The sequence below is a fragment of the Eucalyptus grandis genome, chromosome 6 (assembly GCF_016545825.1).
Source record: "Eucalyptus grandis isolate ANBG69807.140 chromosome 6, ASM1654582v1, whole genome shotgun sequence".
In the NCBI taxonomy this organism is placed as follows: domain Eukaryota; kingdom Viridiplantae; phylum Streptophyta; class Magnoliopsida; order Myrtales; family Myrtaceae; genus Eucalyptus; species Eucalyptus grandis.
Window position 1 is genome coordinate 40413356 of NC_052617.1, and position 15873 is coordinate 40429228.

A 15873-nucleotide genomic window follows, 5' to 3' on the forward strand; every position below is an offset into this window, starting at 1 on the left:
AATGAAAGAAACCAAGAATTCGCATCCTTAAGACCAGCCCATCCATATCTGCCCCTCTTCCTTTTTTTCTTCTTTATCTTCTCATTCAATTAATGTGTGGTCCACTGTTGCTAGATATCTCTCATAAAATATAAATATCTAGATGTCTTTGTTACGGTTGATGGACTTCATACGAGTCAAAGCGATTATAACAGTAGCTTGTGTGAAAAGAGTTTTTCCGCATACGTGACACGACAGAGATCCTTTTCGTTGGGCTGCCGTTGTTCTTTCTTTCACCAGGAGAAGGAAAGAAATAACACGTAATACGCCAGCGGAGTACCAACATTTTATCGTCAGTAAGCGTGGAGCTTCAAATTTCCACATATTCCATTTCAATCTCCCTCCTGTGCTGTGATCCACCTTTCTCATGCCGCCTTCTTCTTCTTGCTCCTCCTCCTATTCTTGCTCCTCCTCCAGCTCGTTCATGGAGAGAAGGAAATCGAGAATCAGAGGAAGCGTAGACGAATTGGCTCTAACCAAAGCGGCCGCATGGGCGTGGTACGAACGTGGGTCGGGGTCAGGAGGGAAGCCGATTCGAGAGTACGATGTCATGAAGACTTCCCGAGCCCCAAGGCCATCGCGGTACAAGCAAGAAGCCATGAAATTGGCTCAACTTGCCAAGGTTCAGCATGAGAAAGAGAGGGAGAAGGAGAAGGAGAAGGAGAAGGAGAAAGAGAATTCTCTAATGGATCCGTACGAAGTGCACGTGATTTCGAGGCAAATAGATCGAGTCATAGAGTCTAGTCGAATCTACGACAGCAACTACCCCGGTTCCGCCATGGTCGAACCTCATCAAAATCACTGGAAATACGACTTGTCGTCGCCGGAGAGCGAGAGCAGTAGCGGCAGCAAGACGCAGAAGAAGAAGAAGAAGAAGAAGAGTTTAAGGTTCTGGCAGAAGCATCGAGTGATGTGCGGGACAAGAGAAGACGTGGTGGAGGCATCAGTTTTCAGGGAGGCCAGGACAAGGCACAATAAGCATGTACCAGTAGTCAGATGAGATGTCCTCAATGTGATCTTACACTGGTCTTTTTCTTCTCATTCTGATCTTTGATTGAATCATGAGGCTTGCATTTATGCACTCTAAATAAATAAAGACATGTGATTATGATACGAGCATGGGCTTAACAGAGGTGAGTTCAGCCATCATCTCTTTCTCACCACTTTCAAACTGAATTAAGTTGCTGGAGTTAAAACTGGAATCACTAATGAAAGGGAATTCATAACCCCAGCAAATGCGATAAATGCAATCAGCTCTTTGCGTCGCCCGACTTCTATAGTGAATCCATTATCTGCCTCGCCTGGGAATCCTTATCTCTATCCCCATAAGGACGAGACCGGTCCATGGCAGCAAGCAACTCTTTGCATAGGAGAGTCCGCTAACCCATCAAACGACAGATGAAAACAATGCAAAATTCGATATAACCCGTCAAGCAATCGACTCGATTCAGATCCTCAGATTATATCTTGATAAAAACCCATTTAGTGATCAAGATGTATCTTTACACAATATGTATGTCATAATTATGTGGTGTAAATCAAGTTAACGTATCTTTCATGCTTCAAATAAGAAAAAATTAATCCTAAAATTGATGATATCCAGAGGTCCTCTTGTCTCCATGCGGAGGTGGAGAGAGGTTTCCTCGTCATGGCATACAACTAGGAGTGACGTTTTTGTCTTTGTGGGTTCCAGATCCTCTCTCTCTCTCTTTCATGTCACTAAAAAGTTTACCAATAAAAGGAAAAAAATCTAAGCTAAAAGGACTAAGGTAAAACGTTTATAAAAAGCATGGGCACAATTCCGAATAATAAAAAAAAAAAGCAAATGGGCGGTTTTCGAATTTCAGACAAATTGAAGGATCGCCGGGATACGACCATTATAGTCCTTTTCGTCGCCGTGCTCCGGAGGTCTCTCAACTCTCCTCAGTCGTAACATGGCCAACCTCAATCTCTCCAAAATTCGGCTCCTCCGCCGCGACGCCTCCTCTTCCTCCGCCGCCTCCTCCGCCGCCGGCGCCGCCTGGTACAGCCCTCCGCCGCCGTGCCACCCGCACGACCCGACCCTCTCCCTCCTCTCCGACGCCATATCCAGTTCTCCCACCAAGCCCCTCCACGCCAACTCCTCCCTCCGCAAGCTCCTCCCTTCCCTCACCTCCGGCCACGTCGCCGACCTCATCGCTCGCAACCCCCACGACCTCCCCCCCTCCTCTCTACTCGCCTTCTTCAACTTCGTCTCCGCACAGCCCAACTTCCGCCTCGCCGTCGGGTGCTGCTGCGCCATGGCTCACTTCCTCTGCTCCAACGGAATGTTCACCGAGGCCCAGTCGGTGATCAGCCTCGTCGTCTCTCGTAAGGGAAAGGACTCCGCTTCCTCGCTCTTTTGCTCCCTTCTCGAAACTAGAAGTGCCCATCGATCCGTTTTCGTATTCGATGCTTTGATCATCGCTTATGCGGACGCCGATTACATGCCCGACGCGATCCAGTGCTTTAGGCTGATGAGGAAGCGTAATCTTCCCGTCCCATTTCGTGGTTGTGGGCATTTGCTCCATAGAATGTTGAAAAATAGCTCGCCGGAGGCGGCTTGGGGGTTTTATATGGAGATTTTGAATGCTGGTTACCCTGCTAATATATATAGTTTTAATATTTTAATGAGCAGATTTGGTAAAGTGGGTAAGGTTAAGTCCGCACGGTTATTATTCGATGAAATGCCAAAGAGGGGTTTGGCCCCTAGTATAGTTAGTTTCAATACATTGATCAGTGGATATTGTAAGGTTGGCGATTTAGAGGAGGGGTTTGGGTTAAAGGGAGTCATGGAGAAGAGTGGATTTCAGGCTGATGTGTTCACTTACAGTACTTTGATAAATGGCTTGTGTAAGGAGAGCAGGATGGAGGATGCAAATCTCCTGTTGAAGGAAATGTCTGAGAAAGGTGTTGTTCCAAATTATGTTATTTTTACTACCTTAATTGACCAGCAGTGCAAGAATGGGAGGATCGATATGGCTACAGATATTTATCAACAAATACTGAGCACTGGTGTAAGACCTGATTTGGTTACATATAACGCACTCATCAATGGCCATTGTAGAGTCGGAGACTTGAAAGAAGCAAGGAAGCTCGTGGAAGAAATGAAATCGATAGGTTTAAATCCTGACAAGATCACATACACTACGCTGATTGATGGAATATGCAAAGAGGGAGACATGGAATCTGCTTTAGATATTAGGAAGGAAATGGTCGAGAAGGGAATTGAGCTTGATAACATTGCATTTACGGCTTTAATATCGGGGCTTTGCAAGGCAGGACGCACTGTAGATGCAGAAAGAGTACTAAGAGAGATGTTAAAAGTGGGAATAAGACCAGATGACGCAACATATACTATGATCATGGATGGATTTTGTAAGAAGGGTGACACAAAGATGGGCTTTCAATTGCTTAAAGAGATGCAAAGCGATGGGCATGTACCAGGTGTTGTGACGTACAATGTGCTCATGAATGGACTATGTAAACAAGGTCAGATGAAAAATGCCAAGATGCTCTTAGATGCAATGATGAATTTGGGTGTTGTTCCAGATGACATTACCTACAACATTTTGTTGGATGGGCATTGCAAGCATGGAAACTTTGTTAATATTGGTAAAATAAGAGATGAAAAAGGACTTGTTCAAGATTATGCCTCATATACTTCATTGGTTAACGAATTGGCTAAAGCTTCAAAATCTCCCCGAAACAGATGACTGCAACTTCTCTAAACTATGTTTGATTTCTTTGTTTGAAGAGCAAAACAGAATAAATAATTTGTTGTATTGGTCTTAGCTCTTTCTGAAGCTCTGGATAAATGCAAAGCGGGTTTAGCAATGACAATCAAAAGCATGTGCCTATTCTTGATTGAAGAAAATGGAACACCTCTCATATGTCAAAAATGGACTTTGATGTGCAGTGAATTCGTGCTTCCCTGTTTTATAGAAGTATCAAAATGTCAGCTGCTCCACAGATCAAGATGCAATTTGATCTTTGTGCCGAAACAGATCAGTTAAGTTAAAAAATCGTAAAACATGGTTTAGCTGCTCAAGGCACAGACTGGTGGGAATGCAGTCTGCACTGCTGCTATTGCCCTGATGGTGCTGTAATTTACCAGTGCAAGTTTGGTTAGAAGTGAAGGCTTCATGTTGCTCCATCACTTAATCTGGGAGCAAATCCCATGGGTGAGACCCTTACCAGAGGTTCCAAACATGCATAGGAAATGATGACATTTGATTGAAGGAGTGCACACATGGTTCGAGCGAAACAAGTCACTCTGAATTTGCTTGCAAAGCAATCAAATATAGGATGTTCGGTGTGAAATTTCTCTTACATGAAATCTTTTTCCTGTATGTTAAAACCATATACGTGATTTATAGGATTCTTATTCCCTTTATGGTGGCAAAATTGGGCCTGCTTGTTAAACGAGTCAAGTTGATTTTGTAGATAATTTGGAGGGTCTTGTCCTATGGGAGCTCATATCTTCAGGCCTTTATGTTCTTGCTTGTAAATCTAGTGTTAAGTTTGAATTTGGAGAGCTCAAGTTGTAAAAACCACCAATGAGATTATTATACATTGGTTTGAGAACAATATGAAAAGAAAGATGGCTTTGAATTTATATGGTCCTCTGTATTCCATGAATAACATTCGGAATACACATTGACCCACGTTCAAGTCGTCACATTATCAAAGTTGCATTGTTGGTTCTCCTCTAATTTGGTAATGAAGGCAGGGTTATTTCAAGCTGCTCTGTCCACTTTATTGCAGACTCATGCGCTAAAGTCCCCTACAGATTAAAGAGTTTACGGAAACTTTTGTTTGATGACGAGAGGCTCTTGTACATTTGATGGACAGAACATCATAAGCAAATTCAGGCTTTAGATGGAAGTTCTAATGATGGCGGTGGATTTTGACAGCTTTTGGGCAGTTCCTTCTAATTCTTGAATCATCAGACTGCATAAACTGGTTTTTTTATTCCTTTTGCCCCTCAAAGCAGCTTGGCAATGCAATATTAGGGGATCAACTATACTTGTTTGAGGAGTGGCTCATTCATTGCCTGTAGAACCTGAAAATTCACTCAGCAAAGGTAGTTTTTAGATTTATTGATGATCATGGTTGGAGTGATTTCAGTATAGTTTCTTTTCTGGGGAAAACTAATGCCTCTGGGGCCTTGAGGACATTGTGGATGCTGCAGGACTTAAACTCACTCTTTGGGCTTGTTAATAAAACCGACTATTATCAAACAGTGAAAGGTTAGAAGGTTAGGTAGTGTTATCCACTAAGAAGTCCTAACTTCATAAGATTTTAACTTGAATATAGGAGCTTACGCCTGTAATAGGTAGTTCCCCCCCCCAAAAAAAAAAGGCTTGAGACGGAGAAATTTATAAAATAAATTTGCAAAATGAATTTGTTTGACTCTGTTTTGCAGTAGAAACCTTCTGTTGTATACGGTGAAATGTAGTTCTCTGGCTGCAATTTCAACGGTCAGGTCTCTGTCTATGCCTTGCAAACGGTGTACATTTCAGTTTCCATTCATAACACTTCGTAATAATACTTGCACACTTAGACATGAAAATCTAAGTAGTCGCATCTCCTACCCTCCATAATGTTTACATGCAAAGACATTGCAGGTTAGTTGGGTACATCTGGCGAGATGTGAGACAATTTGAGGACAGTAGTTACTCCAGTAAATATCTAGAAAGAACGTTGCACCAATATCAATATCAATTGTCCATTGAGTAAATTACAGCACAAATTCAAGCAGAATCGTTTTGCAACTCTATGCAAGATTTAGTCCTAGTCTTTCTCCAGCCTCAGTGTCTAGTGGGTTTGAATGTCATTACCATTTGTAAGGGAAATTATACAATATTCAGCTCAACAGCCTTATGACCGGGAAAAAAAAATCAACAGCCTACCAGGTATGATTCACTGACTGTGAACCAACCAAAGTTTTACAAAATAGTACATTTTTGGAACCTCCGGCGTTAAAACGCACAGATTACTCAGAGCTACAGAGTATATTCTTGACATCAGCAGCATCAGACCAATTTTCAGCTGGAGCCTACCTTTGCCTTTTCAGTATCCATTTTAGAACATGAAGAAACGCCACTCGAATCATATGAGCTTTCCCAATTCTGTCCATCAAATTGCTTGATCTCGACATGAGCCAGAGTACCGGGGTCCACACACCTATAAGTAACGGCGATTCCATCTGGATTTGATCTTGGCTTGTAAAATGAAGTTATACCACAAACTTTGCAAAAAGTATGCTTTGCCGTGTGAGTGCCAAAAGTGTAGGTTGTAAGGTATTGGTCCGAATTTCCCAAAAGTTTGAATCTTTCAGAAGGGACAATGAAGTGGATATTGCCTCTCATGGAGCAATCCGAACAGTTGCATTTCCAAGCAACTACACTAGTCGGCGCTTCGACTTCCCACCTTACTCTCCTGCAGTGGCATCCCCCACTATGAAGTAGAAGCTCAGATTCCATAACAGCACGTCCCAACTCACTGGAGGTGCGATGGCCAGATGCAAGGATCTAGATCGATCTTCACTGCAGTCAATATATCATGATAAGTTATGAGTTGATTTATGAATGCTCAATTGAAAAGGATGTAGTATTCATGACAGAAGCAAGAGATAAAAGGAGGGTACATGGAGAAGAGCTATTTTGCTATATGCAAAGACAGTTTTCCCATGATATAGCTGTGTTGTTTAGAGCCCAGCAACAGTCTACAAAAGTTGTTACCCTACATAACTCATGATTAGGAGCCAGAGAACTCAAGAAAAACATTCAAGAGGAAAATGCATAACGGATGGCCTTTGTTCAATCAATCAAGGCAAAGCATATGTTTAGGTTATGCTTTTGCCTCAAATAAAAGGATTTCAGTGACTGGCTGCAGATTGTTAGGCTAGGCTAAACTACTGTAAACAATCTAAGAAAAGAAGTAGAATTCCAGCAAGGAGTCACCTCCAAATCTGAAGCTATGTCATGGAGACACTAAAGTGGACAAAGCAGTAATGGCGTGATCAAATGCAAATGCAAGTGATGTGAATGTCTACAAACAATTGTGAGCCCTGAAGAACTCAAAATGCATAGATCCGCCTGATAATTGTAGTTTGTTGGAGTTGAAAGGATACACCTCAACACTACTGCTCCGATATGAACACTAAAGATCTCTTGATTTTAGAACAACAATAACCTTGATGGTGAGGAAAAACTTGAGAAGGAATTGAACATTTGATTCACAACCGTACATGATGTGAAATCGGTTGGTCTCACCCGATATGATTCATCTATGCTTAATTTCAATTCCATGCACTCGAGATCACCGTCAAGGACTCTTTAATTACTAAAACCGGTTGCCTTCATCACATCCATCTTTTCACTTACTAGGAGATCGGGAAACAGTAAATGGGGGGCATCTCTATAGGCCCTTTCAGTTAAAACTGATTCTACCTAGCGAAGTGCATGACGCTTTAGAAGAGGGCATGTCGGATCATAATCCCAATCAAATACAGATGCAAGAAGCCACAATTGCCAAGTTGCTCACTGGCTACATAGTACCCGATTGAGCTTTTACAAGATAGAATGGCACGAGTTCTTGAAGAACTCAAAAAGTTAAAAAGCAGGGAAATCGATTCTGCTGAAGCAAGCGACAAGCAAAATGATCTGGGACGTCACCTCCTACATGGGTCTCGTGAATAAGGTAAGAGTGGATGGATGAGATGAGACAGAGCATCTGTTTACCTTTGAGAGCTGAGAAGTTGAGGAGGTGGAGGGAGGGCCGGAGCAGAGCAACCGCAGGAGAGCAGCCCTTATGGAGAACTTCCGACCGTCGTCATTAGGAGGCGAAGTATGAATTTACAACAACTCTCTGCTTGTTGATTAAAGAAATGGGAAAATCAAGCTAGTGCGGCGAAAAACAATTCAAAAAGGGACTGTCACGAGAACTCCTGGTCATCATCAATAGAGGAGGGTTGGGATTGTTCTATCGCACTTCAGTTTAGGTGATGACACACTCGTTTAGTTTTTGGACATCCTCAAAATAGAGAAATAACAATGAAATATCCATAACACCCTCACCGTCTATTATCATTTAAATTGTATTTAAAACCATGGTTGATGAGTGTCTCGAGACACTAGTTAAATATAATTTATTTGGAATAATTCAATTTCAAAACTTGGTGCATAACACGAGGGCGGTCGGTACATTGAAGACCGTAAAGTTTCCTAAATTAGTGTTTCTGGACGCTCACCAACAAAATACTGGTAAATATTATTATGATTGTTTAGTTAGAGGAAAAGCGATATAAATATTTATTAAATCTTGACTCACTGTACACTCTTAATTCGTTTGACATGAATCTTTATAGACCTAAATCATTTTAACTTGTATTGGATTGATATTATGCTATTTTAATTTTCTAATTTATAGAATTAACTAACTTTGCTAAAGAAAACATAAAAATGCTATTTCAAAATTTTTATCTATCTAAAAGATTAGGGACATTATTTAGGTTAACTTACATATAAGGATCTATACATAAATTAATATAATTATATTAGATATCTTTACAAAAAAAAAAAGAAAAAAAAGACACACATAATTTCAAAACTTTGATCCAATATTCAATGTTATCATTAAACTTTTAATTTGTTCAATCAACCTAGTCCCTCAGCCTTCAGTCTATTCAATCTAGTCAGTCCTAGATGGTATTCGAAAGTTCACGTAATTACACTATTGCCCGTATTTATAGCAAATCTCGCAGGCCAACATAATGGGTCCACAAAATAAAGAGGCCAAAGCCCACCCCATTACCGATATGGGCTGGCCCTCTAGTTCTACCGAAATAGCCATGGCATGTTACTGCACTTTCTTCCGTTTCCGTCGGAAGCTCCAGCGTCGGGTTGAACGATCGGAAGCAAAAAGAAGAAGGCGGACAGGACAGCGATGGAGGGAGACGCGCTCGCCGAGTCGCTCAACAGTCTCTTCCTCAACCTCTCCACGATGGTCACATCCGAACTCCAGGTACCTCGATTTTGTTTACTCATTCACACTGATCTTTGATTGAATCATGAGGCTTGCATTTATGCACTCTGAATAAGTAAAGACATGTGGTTATGATACGAGCATGGGCTTAACAGAGGTGAGTTCAGCCATCATCTCTTTCTCACCACTTTCAAACTGAATTAGGTTGCTGGAGTTAAAGTGGAATCACTCACGAGAGGGAATTCATAACCCCAGCAAATGCGATAAATGCAATCAGCTCTTTGTGTCGCCCGACTTCCATAGTGAATTCATTATCTGCCTCACCTGCGAATCCTTTTCTCTATCCCTATAAGGATGAGACCGGTCCATGGCAGCAAGCAACTCTTTGCCTAAGGAGAGTTCGTTAACCCATAGATGAAAACAATGCAAACTTCGGTACACCCCGTCAAGCAATTGACTCGGTTCAGGTCCTTAGATCAAATCTTAATAAAAACCTGTTTAGCGATCAAGATGTGTCTTTAAACAATACGCATGTTATAATTATGTGGTGTAAATCAAGTTAACTTATCTTTCACGCTTCAAATAAGAAAAAGCCAATCCCAAGGTTAATGATATATAGAGGGTCCATTTGTATGCATTGTCTCCATGCAGAAGTGGAGAGAGGTTTCCTCGTCATGGCATAGGAGTGAGAGTGATGTTTGGCAATTTGCCAAACATCGATAATTTCTGTTCTTTTATTTTCGGGAGTAGATTTAGAACAGAAATTTGTTTCGTAAAATTTTTATTCCTAAGAACAAATTTTTATTGTTTTGTTCCTGGAAGTAGATTTCGAATAAAATCGAGAAGTAAAAAAATTTTGATTGTTTAATTCCCGGATTAATTCTAGAATAAAGCACCTATTTTCTCTCTTTTCTTTTTTTCTTGTTGTTCATCCCTCTTTCTTCTTCTTCAACTGCACATCGTCGTTGCCATCCACCGTCGTCTGCCGTTCATCGCTATCGATTGCCGGCAACCGATAGGGTGAGATCTAGCGAGCTTGTTAGAGGCTCGCCCAGCCATCAACGTCTCGACCTCGTTAGATTTGGCGAGATCAAGCCTCGCCGGTGGCCAGGTGGGCCTCGTCAGGGCCTCTCTCAACCATCGGTGAGGCTCACCTGGCCAAGCGAGGCTCGGCTGACGAGGCACAGCCTCACCAAGGGCTAGTGATGCTTTAGTGAGATTGCCGGCCCTTGTCTAACCGGTTGTCGGTCATTCCAAGGCCGGCCACCTTGAAGAAGAAGAGGAGGAGAAAGAAAGGGAAAAAAAAATTAGAAATTAAAAAAAAATGATTTGAAGTAGATATTTTGAGGACGGTACGCAATTCTATTCCAAGAATTGAAATTTTGGACGATTCCAAACGGTTTAAAATATTTAAAAATTGTTCTCGAAAACAGAATAAAAAATAATCAATTTTGATCATAAATCGTTCCCAGGAACATACATTTTTGATCAGAAATTATTCCTCGGAAGAGAAGCGTTACCAAACATAAAGGAGTGCACACATGGTCCGAGCGAAATAAGTCACTATGAATTTGCTTGCAAAGTGATCAAATATGGGATGTTCGTTGTGAAATTTCTCTTACATGAAATCTTTTTCCTCTATGTTAAAACCATACACGTGATTTATAGGATTCTTATTCCCTTTATGGTGGCAAAATTGGGCCTGCTTGTTAAACGAGTCAAGTTGATTTTGTAGATAATTTGGAGGGTCTTGTCCTATGGGAGCTCATATCTTCAGGCTTTTATGTTCTTGCTTGTAAATCTAGTGTTAAGTTTGAATTTGGAGAGCTCAAGTTGTAAAAACCACCAATGAGATTATTGTACATTGGTTTGAGAACAATATGAAAAGAAAGATGGCTTTGAATTTATATGGTCCTCTGTATTCCATTAATAACATTCGGAATACACATTGACCCATGTTCGAATCGTCACGTTATCACATGAAGTATTATCAGTTGATAGCTATGGATATACTGAGTGGGTCAGTCTACACGCTCTTTGTGCTTTAGGGCTTTGTTAGGGCAATGACTTTTTGGAAACATCTACAATGAACTTCATGATGCTTTTACTATGCTTTAACATATTGGTTCCTTTTAAAAATGGCTTGCATAGGTCAAAATCAATCTCTTGTTGAAGCTCGTCTTCAAAGTTGCATCGTTGGTTCTCCTCTAAATTTGGTAATGATGGCAGGGTTATTTCAAGCTGCTCCGTCCCCTTTATGGCAGACTCATGTACTAAAGTCCCCTACAGATTAAAGAGTTTACGGAAACTTTTGTTTGATGACGAGAGGCTCTTGTACATTTGATGGACAGAACATCATGAGCAAATTCAGGCTTTAGATGGAAGTTCTAATGATGGCGGTGGATTTTGACAGCTTTTGGGCAGTTCCTTCTTATTCTTGAATCACAAGACGGCATAAACTGGTTTTATTTATTTATTTATTCCGTTTGCCCCTCAAAGCAGCTTGGCAATGCAATATTAGGGGATCAACTATACTTGTTTGAGGAGTGGCTCGGTCATTGCCTGTAGAACGTGAAAATTAACTCAGCAAAGGTGGTTTCTAGATTTATTGATGATCATGGTTGGAGTGATTTCAGTATAGTTGCTTTTCTGGGGAAAACTAATGCCTCCGGGGCCTTGAGGACATTGTGGATGCTTCAGGACTTAAACTCACTCTTTGGGCTTGTTAATAAAACCGACTATTATCAAACGGTGAAAGGTTGGGCAGTGTTATCCACTAAGAAGTCCTATAACTTCATAAGATTTTAACTTGAATATAGGAGCTTACGCCTGTAATAGGTAGTTGAAGCGTAACCCCCCACCCAAAAAAAAAAAAAAAAAAAGGCTTGAGACGGAGAAATTCATAAAATAAATTTGCAATATGAATTTGTTTGACTCTGTTTTGCAGTGGAAACCTTCTGTTGTATATGGTGAAATGTAGTTCTCTGGCTGCAATTTCAACGGTCAGGTCTCTGTCTATGCCTTGCAAACGGTGTACTAACGAGAAACCGAGAGATGTTCACCAAATTTCAGTTTCCATTCATAACACTTCGTGATAATACTTGCACACTTAGACATGAAAATCTAAGTAGTCGCATCTCCAACCCTCCATAATGTTTACATACAAAGACATTGCAGGTTAGTTGGGTACATCTGGCGAGATGTGAGACAATTTCAGAACAGCAGTTACTCCGGTGAATATCTAGAAAGAACATTGTGATGGATGCAAAACATGCGTAATCCCAAAATCTCTATAACCAGATCAAGAACATGTATAATTGAGTAAAAATATTAACGCACCTATTTTGGGATCCATGGTTCTGAAGCGGAAGCAGAAATTTAATATTCCACGCACAAGTCATTCTACTCTGGCTCAATGAAACGGCCCCTCGCCTTTTAGTGCTAGGTAAACACCCTTATGTGAGGATACTTATGAGAATTGAGGTTAGAGGAGAGACTTAAGCACTATTTATAGAGTTTCCAGCCAAGCTTCTCATTACGGACCAGGCTTAACTTGGCCTATACTAGCCAGCCCCATATTAAACTAATTAAGAAAATCTCACTTTAGACTAACCTCATTTTACAATAACCATAAAACGGTAAATTACAATATCAATTAATATAGTCTACATTAGAAAAACTGTTGCACCAATATCAATATCAATTGTCCATTGAGTAAATTACAGCACAAATTCAAGCAGAATCGTTTTGCAACTCTATGCAAGATTTAGTCCTAGTCTTTCTCCAGCCTCAGTGTCTAGTGGGTTTGAATGTCATTACCATTTGTAAGGGAAATTAGACTTCAATGAGATACCTTGTCAAGTATCTCGCTTCGAAGGAAATTATACAATATTCAGCTCAACAGCCTTATGACCGGGAAAAAAAAAATCAACAGCCTACCAGGTATGATTCACTGACTGTGAACCAACCAAAGTTTTACAAAATAGTACATTTTTGGAACCTCCGGTGTTAAAACGCACAGACTACTCAGAGCTGCAGAGTATATTCTTGACATCAGCAGCATCAGACCGATTTTCAGCTGGAGCCTACCTTTGCCTTTTCAGTATCCATTTTAGAATATGAAGAAATGCCACTCGAATCATATGAGCTTTCCCAGTTCTGTCCATCATATTGCTTGATCTCGACATGAGCCAGAGTACCGGGGTCCACGCACCTATAAGTAACGGCGATTCCATCTGGATTTGATCTTGGCTTGTAAAATGAAGTTATGCCGCAAACTTTGCAAAAAGTATGCTTTGCAGTGTGAGTACCGAAAGTGTAGGTTGTGAGGTATTGGTCCGAATTTCCCAAAAGTTTAAATCTTTCAGAAGGGACAACGAAGTTTATATTGCCTCTCATGGAGCAATCTGAACAGTTGCATTCCCAAGCAACTACGCTAGTTGGCGCTTCGATTTCCCACCTTACTTTCCTGCAGTGGCATCCCCCACTATGAAGTAGAAGCTCGGATTCCATAACAGCACGTCCTAACTCACTGGAGGTGTGATGGCTAGATGCAAGGATCTAGATCGATCTTCACTGCAGTCAATATATCATGATAAGTTATAAGTTGATTTATGAATGCTTAATTGAAAAGGATGTAGTATCTCATGACAGAAACGAGAGATAAAAGGAGGGTACATGGAGAAGAGCTATTTTGGTATATGCAAAGACAGCTTTCACACGATATAGCTGTGTTGTTTAGCGCCCAGCGACAGTCTACAAAAGTCTCGTGTCAAACAAATCAAGAAATATTTGCAGGTTTACCCGGATACAAAATTCGTTACCCTACATAACTCATGATTAAGAGCCAGAGAACTCAAGAAAAACATTCAAGAGGAAAATGCATAATGGATGGCATTTGTTCAACCAATCAAAGCAAAGCGTATGTTGGGATATCATGCCCCACGAGTGAGTCGACAAGTGCCCCCTAGGAGGGCAGTCTACCGCAAGATCTTTGCCTGCTTTCTTTATGGAAGAGAGGTTCCAGGGGAATCAATGCTCTCAGCTGAAACAGGGCTTGAAGCCTTCAGCGACTGGCTGCAGATTGTTAGGCTAGGCTAAACCATTGTAAACACTCTAAGAAAAGAAGTAGAATTCCAACAAGGAGTCACCTCCAAATCTGAAGCTAAGTCACGGAGACACTAAAGTGGACAAAGCAGTAATGGCGTGATCAAATGCAAATGCAAGTGGATGTGAATGTCTACAACAATTGTGAGGCCCGAAGAACTCAAAATGCATGGATCCGCCTGATAATTGTAGTTTGGAGTTGAAAGGATAGACTGCAACACTACCGCTCCGATATGAACATTAAAGATCTCTTAATTTTAGAACAACAATAGCCTTAATGGTGAGGAAAAACTTGAGAAGGAATTGAACATTTGATTCACAGCCATACATGATGTGAAATCGGTCAGTCTCACTCAATATGACTCATCTATGCTTAATTTCAATTCCATGTACTCGAGATCACCGTCAAGGACTCTTTAATTACTAAAACCGGTTGCCTTCATCACATCCATCTTTTCACTTACAAGGAGATGGGGAAACGGTAAATAGGGAGCATCTCTATAGACTATAGGCCCTTTCAGTTAAAACTGATTCTACCCAGCGAAGCGCATATGATGCTTTGGAGAAGGGCATGTCGGATCATAATCCCAATCAAATACAGATGCAAGAAGCCACAATGGCCAAGTTGCTCACTGGCTACGTAGTACCTGATTGAGCTTTTACAAGATAGAATGGCACGAGTTCTTGAAGAACTCAAAACGTTAAAAAGCAGGGGAATCGACTCTGCCGAAGCAAGCACCAAGCAAAATGATCTGCGATGTCGTCTCCTACATGGGTCTCGTGAGTAAGGTAAGGGTGGATGGATGAGATGAGACAGAGCATCTGCTTTCGTTTACCTTTGAGAGCTGAGAAGTTGAGGAGGTGGAGGGGAGGGCCGGAGCAGAGCAAGCGCAGGAGAGCAGCCCTTATAGAGAACTTCCGACCGTCGTCATTAGGAGGCGAAGTATGAATTTACAACAACTCTCTCTGCTTGTTGATTAAAGAAATGGGAAAATCAAGCTAGTGCGGCAAAAAAACAATTAAAAAAAAAAAAAGGACCGTCACGAGAACTACTGGTCATCACTATTCACTACCGGTCATCATCAATAGAGGAGAATCGGGGTTGTTCCATCGCACTTCAGTTTAGGTGATGACGCACTCGTTTAGCTTTTGGACATCCTCAAAATAGAGAAATAACAATGAAAATATCTATAATACCCTCACCCCTTCTTATCATATAAATTGTATTTAAAATCATGATTGATGAATATCTCGAGACACTAGTTAAATATAATTTATTTGGAATAATTCGTTTTCAAAACTTGGTGCATAACGTGAGGGCAAACGATATAGTGAAGACCATAAAGTTTCCTTAATTAGTGTTTCTAGATGCTCGTCAACAAAATATTTGCAAATATTATCATAATTGTTTAGTTAGAGGGAAAACGATATAAATATTTATTAAATTTTGACTCAATGTACACTCTTAATTTGTTCGACATGAATCTTTATAGACCTAAATCATTTGAACTTGTATTGGATGATTTTCTCCTATTTTATTATTCTATTTTATAGACTTAACTAACTTTGCTAAAGAAAACACGCAATGCAATTTCAAAAATTGTACCTATCTAAAAAATTATGGACATGATTTAGGTTAACATAAGTACGAGGATCTATACATAAGTCAATATAATAGATATCTTTATGAAAAAAAGGAAAAAAAGACAAATAATTCCA

The 15873-nt window shown here is 40.6% G+C and overlaps 4 protein-coding genes across 12 annotated transcripts; 2 read left to right on the forward strand and 2 right to left on the reverse strand.

The window, feature by feature from the left end:
- The first annotated feature begins 166 nt into the window (after positions 1–166).
- On the forward strand, positions 167–1152 carry LOC104449735. Its single transcript, XM_018875372.2, has 2 exons — positions 167–335; positions 457–1152. The coding sequence occupies exon 2, from the start codon at positions 464–466 to the stop codon at positions 1037–1039; it is 576 nt and encodes a 191-aa protein (XP_018730917.2). The 5' UTR covers positions 167–335; positions 457–463; the 3' UTR covers positions 1040–1152.
- A 762-nt stretch (positions 1153–1914) lies between these two features.
- LOC104449736 (putative pentatricopeptide repeat-containing protein At1g09680) lies at positions 1915–4677 on the forward strand. Its single transcript, XM_010063983.3, has one exon. The coding sequence runs from the start codon at positions 1974–1976 to the stop codon at positions 3771–3773; it is 1800 nt and encodes a 599-aa protein (XP_010062285.2). The 5' UTR covers positions 1915–1973; the 3' UTR covers positions 3774–4677.
- A 1073-nt stretch (positions 4678–5750) lies between these two features.
- On the reverse strand, positions 5751–15114 carry LOC104449738 (centromere protein V). 5 transcript variants are annotated; one of them, XM_010063986.3, is made up of 2 exons: positions 7806–7997; positions 5751–6608 (listed from the first exon to the last, which is right to left on the reverse strand). In XM_010063986.3, exon 2 carries the CDS (start codon positions 6543–6545, stop codon positions 6108–6110), a length of 438 nt encoding a protein of 145 aa, XP_010062288.1. In that variant the 5' UTR covers positions 6546–6608; positions 7806–7997; the 3' UTR covers positions 5751–6107. The 5 variants fall into 5 exon arrangements, with proteins under 5 accessions (XP_010062288.1, XP_039171392.1, XP_039171393.1 ...); XM_039315458.1 differs by lacking the exon at positions 7806–7997 and adding an exon at positions 7740–7763; XM_039315459.1 differs by lacking the exon at positions 7806–7997 and adding an exon at positions 7515–7537.
- On the reverse strand, positions 12731–15131 carry LOC104449737 (centromere protein V-like). 5 transcript variants are annotated; one of them, XM_039315453.1, is made up of 3 exons: positions 14991–15128; positions 13726–13803; positions 12731–13623 (listed from the first exon to the last, which is right to left on the reverse strand). In XM_039315453.1, the coding sequence occupies exon 3, from the start codon at positions 13558–13560 to the stop codon at positions 13123–13125; it is 438 nt and encodes a 145-aa protein (XP_039171387.1). In that variant the 5' UTR covers positions 13561–13623; positions 13726–13803; positions 14991–15128; the 3' UTR covers positions 12731–13122. The 5 variants fall into 5 exon arrangements, with proteins under 5 accessions (XP_039171387.1, XP_039171390.1, XP_039171386.1 ...); XM_039315456.1 differs by lacking the exon at positions 13726–13803 and having other exon boundaries at positions 12731–13618; positions 14991–15131; XM_039315452.1 differs by lacking the exon at positions 13726–13803 and having other exon boundaries at positions 14991–15131.
- Positions 15132–15873: the final 742 nt, after the last annotated feature.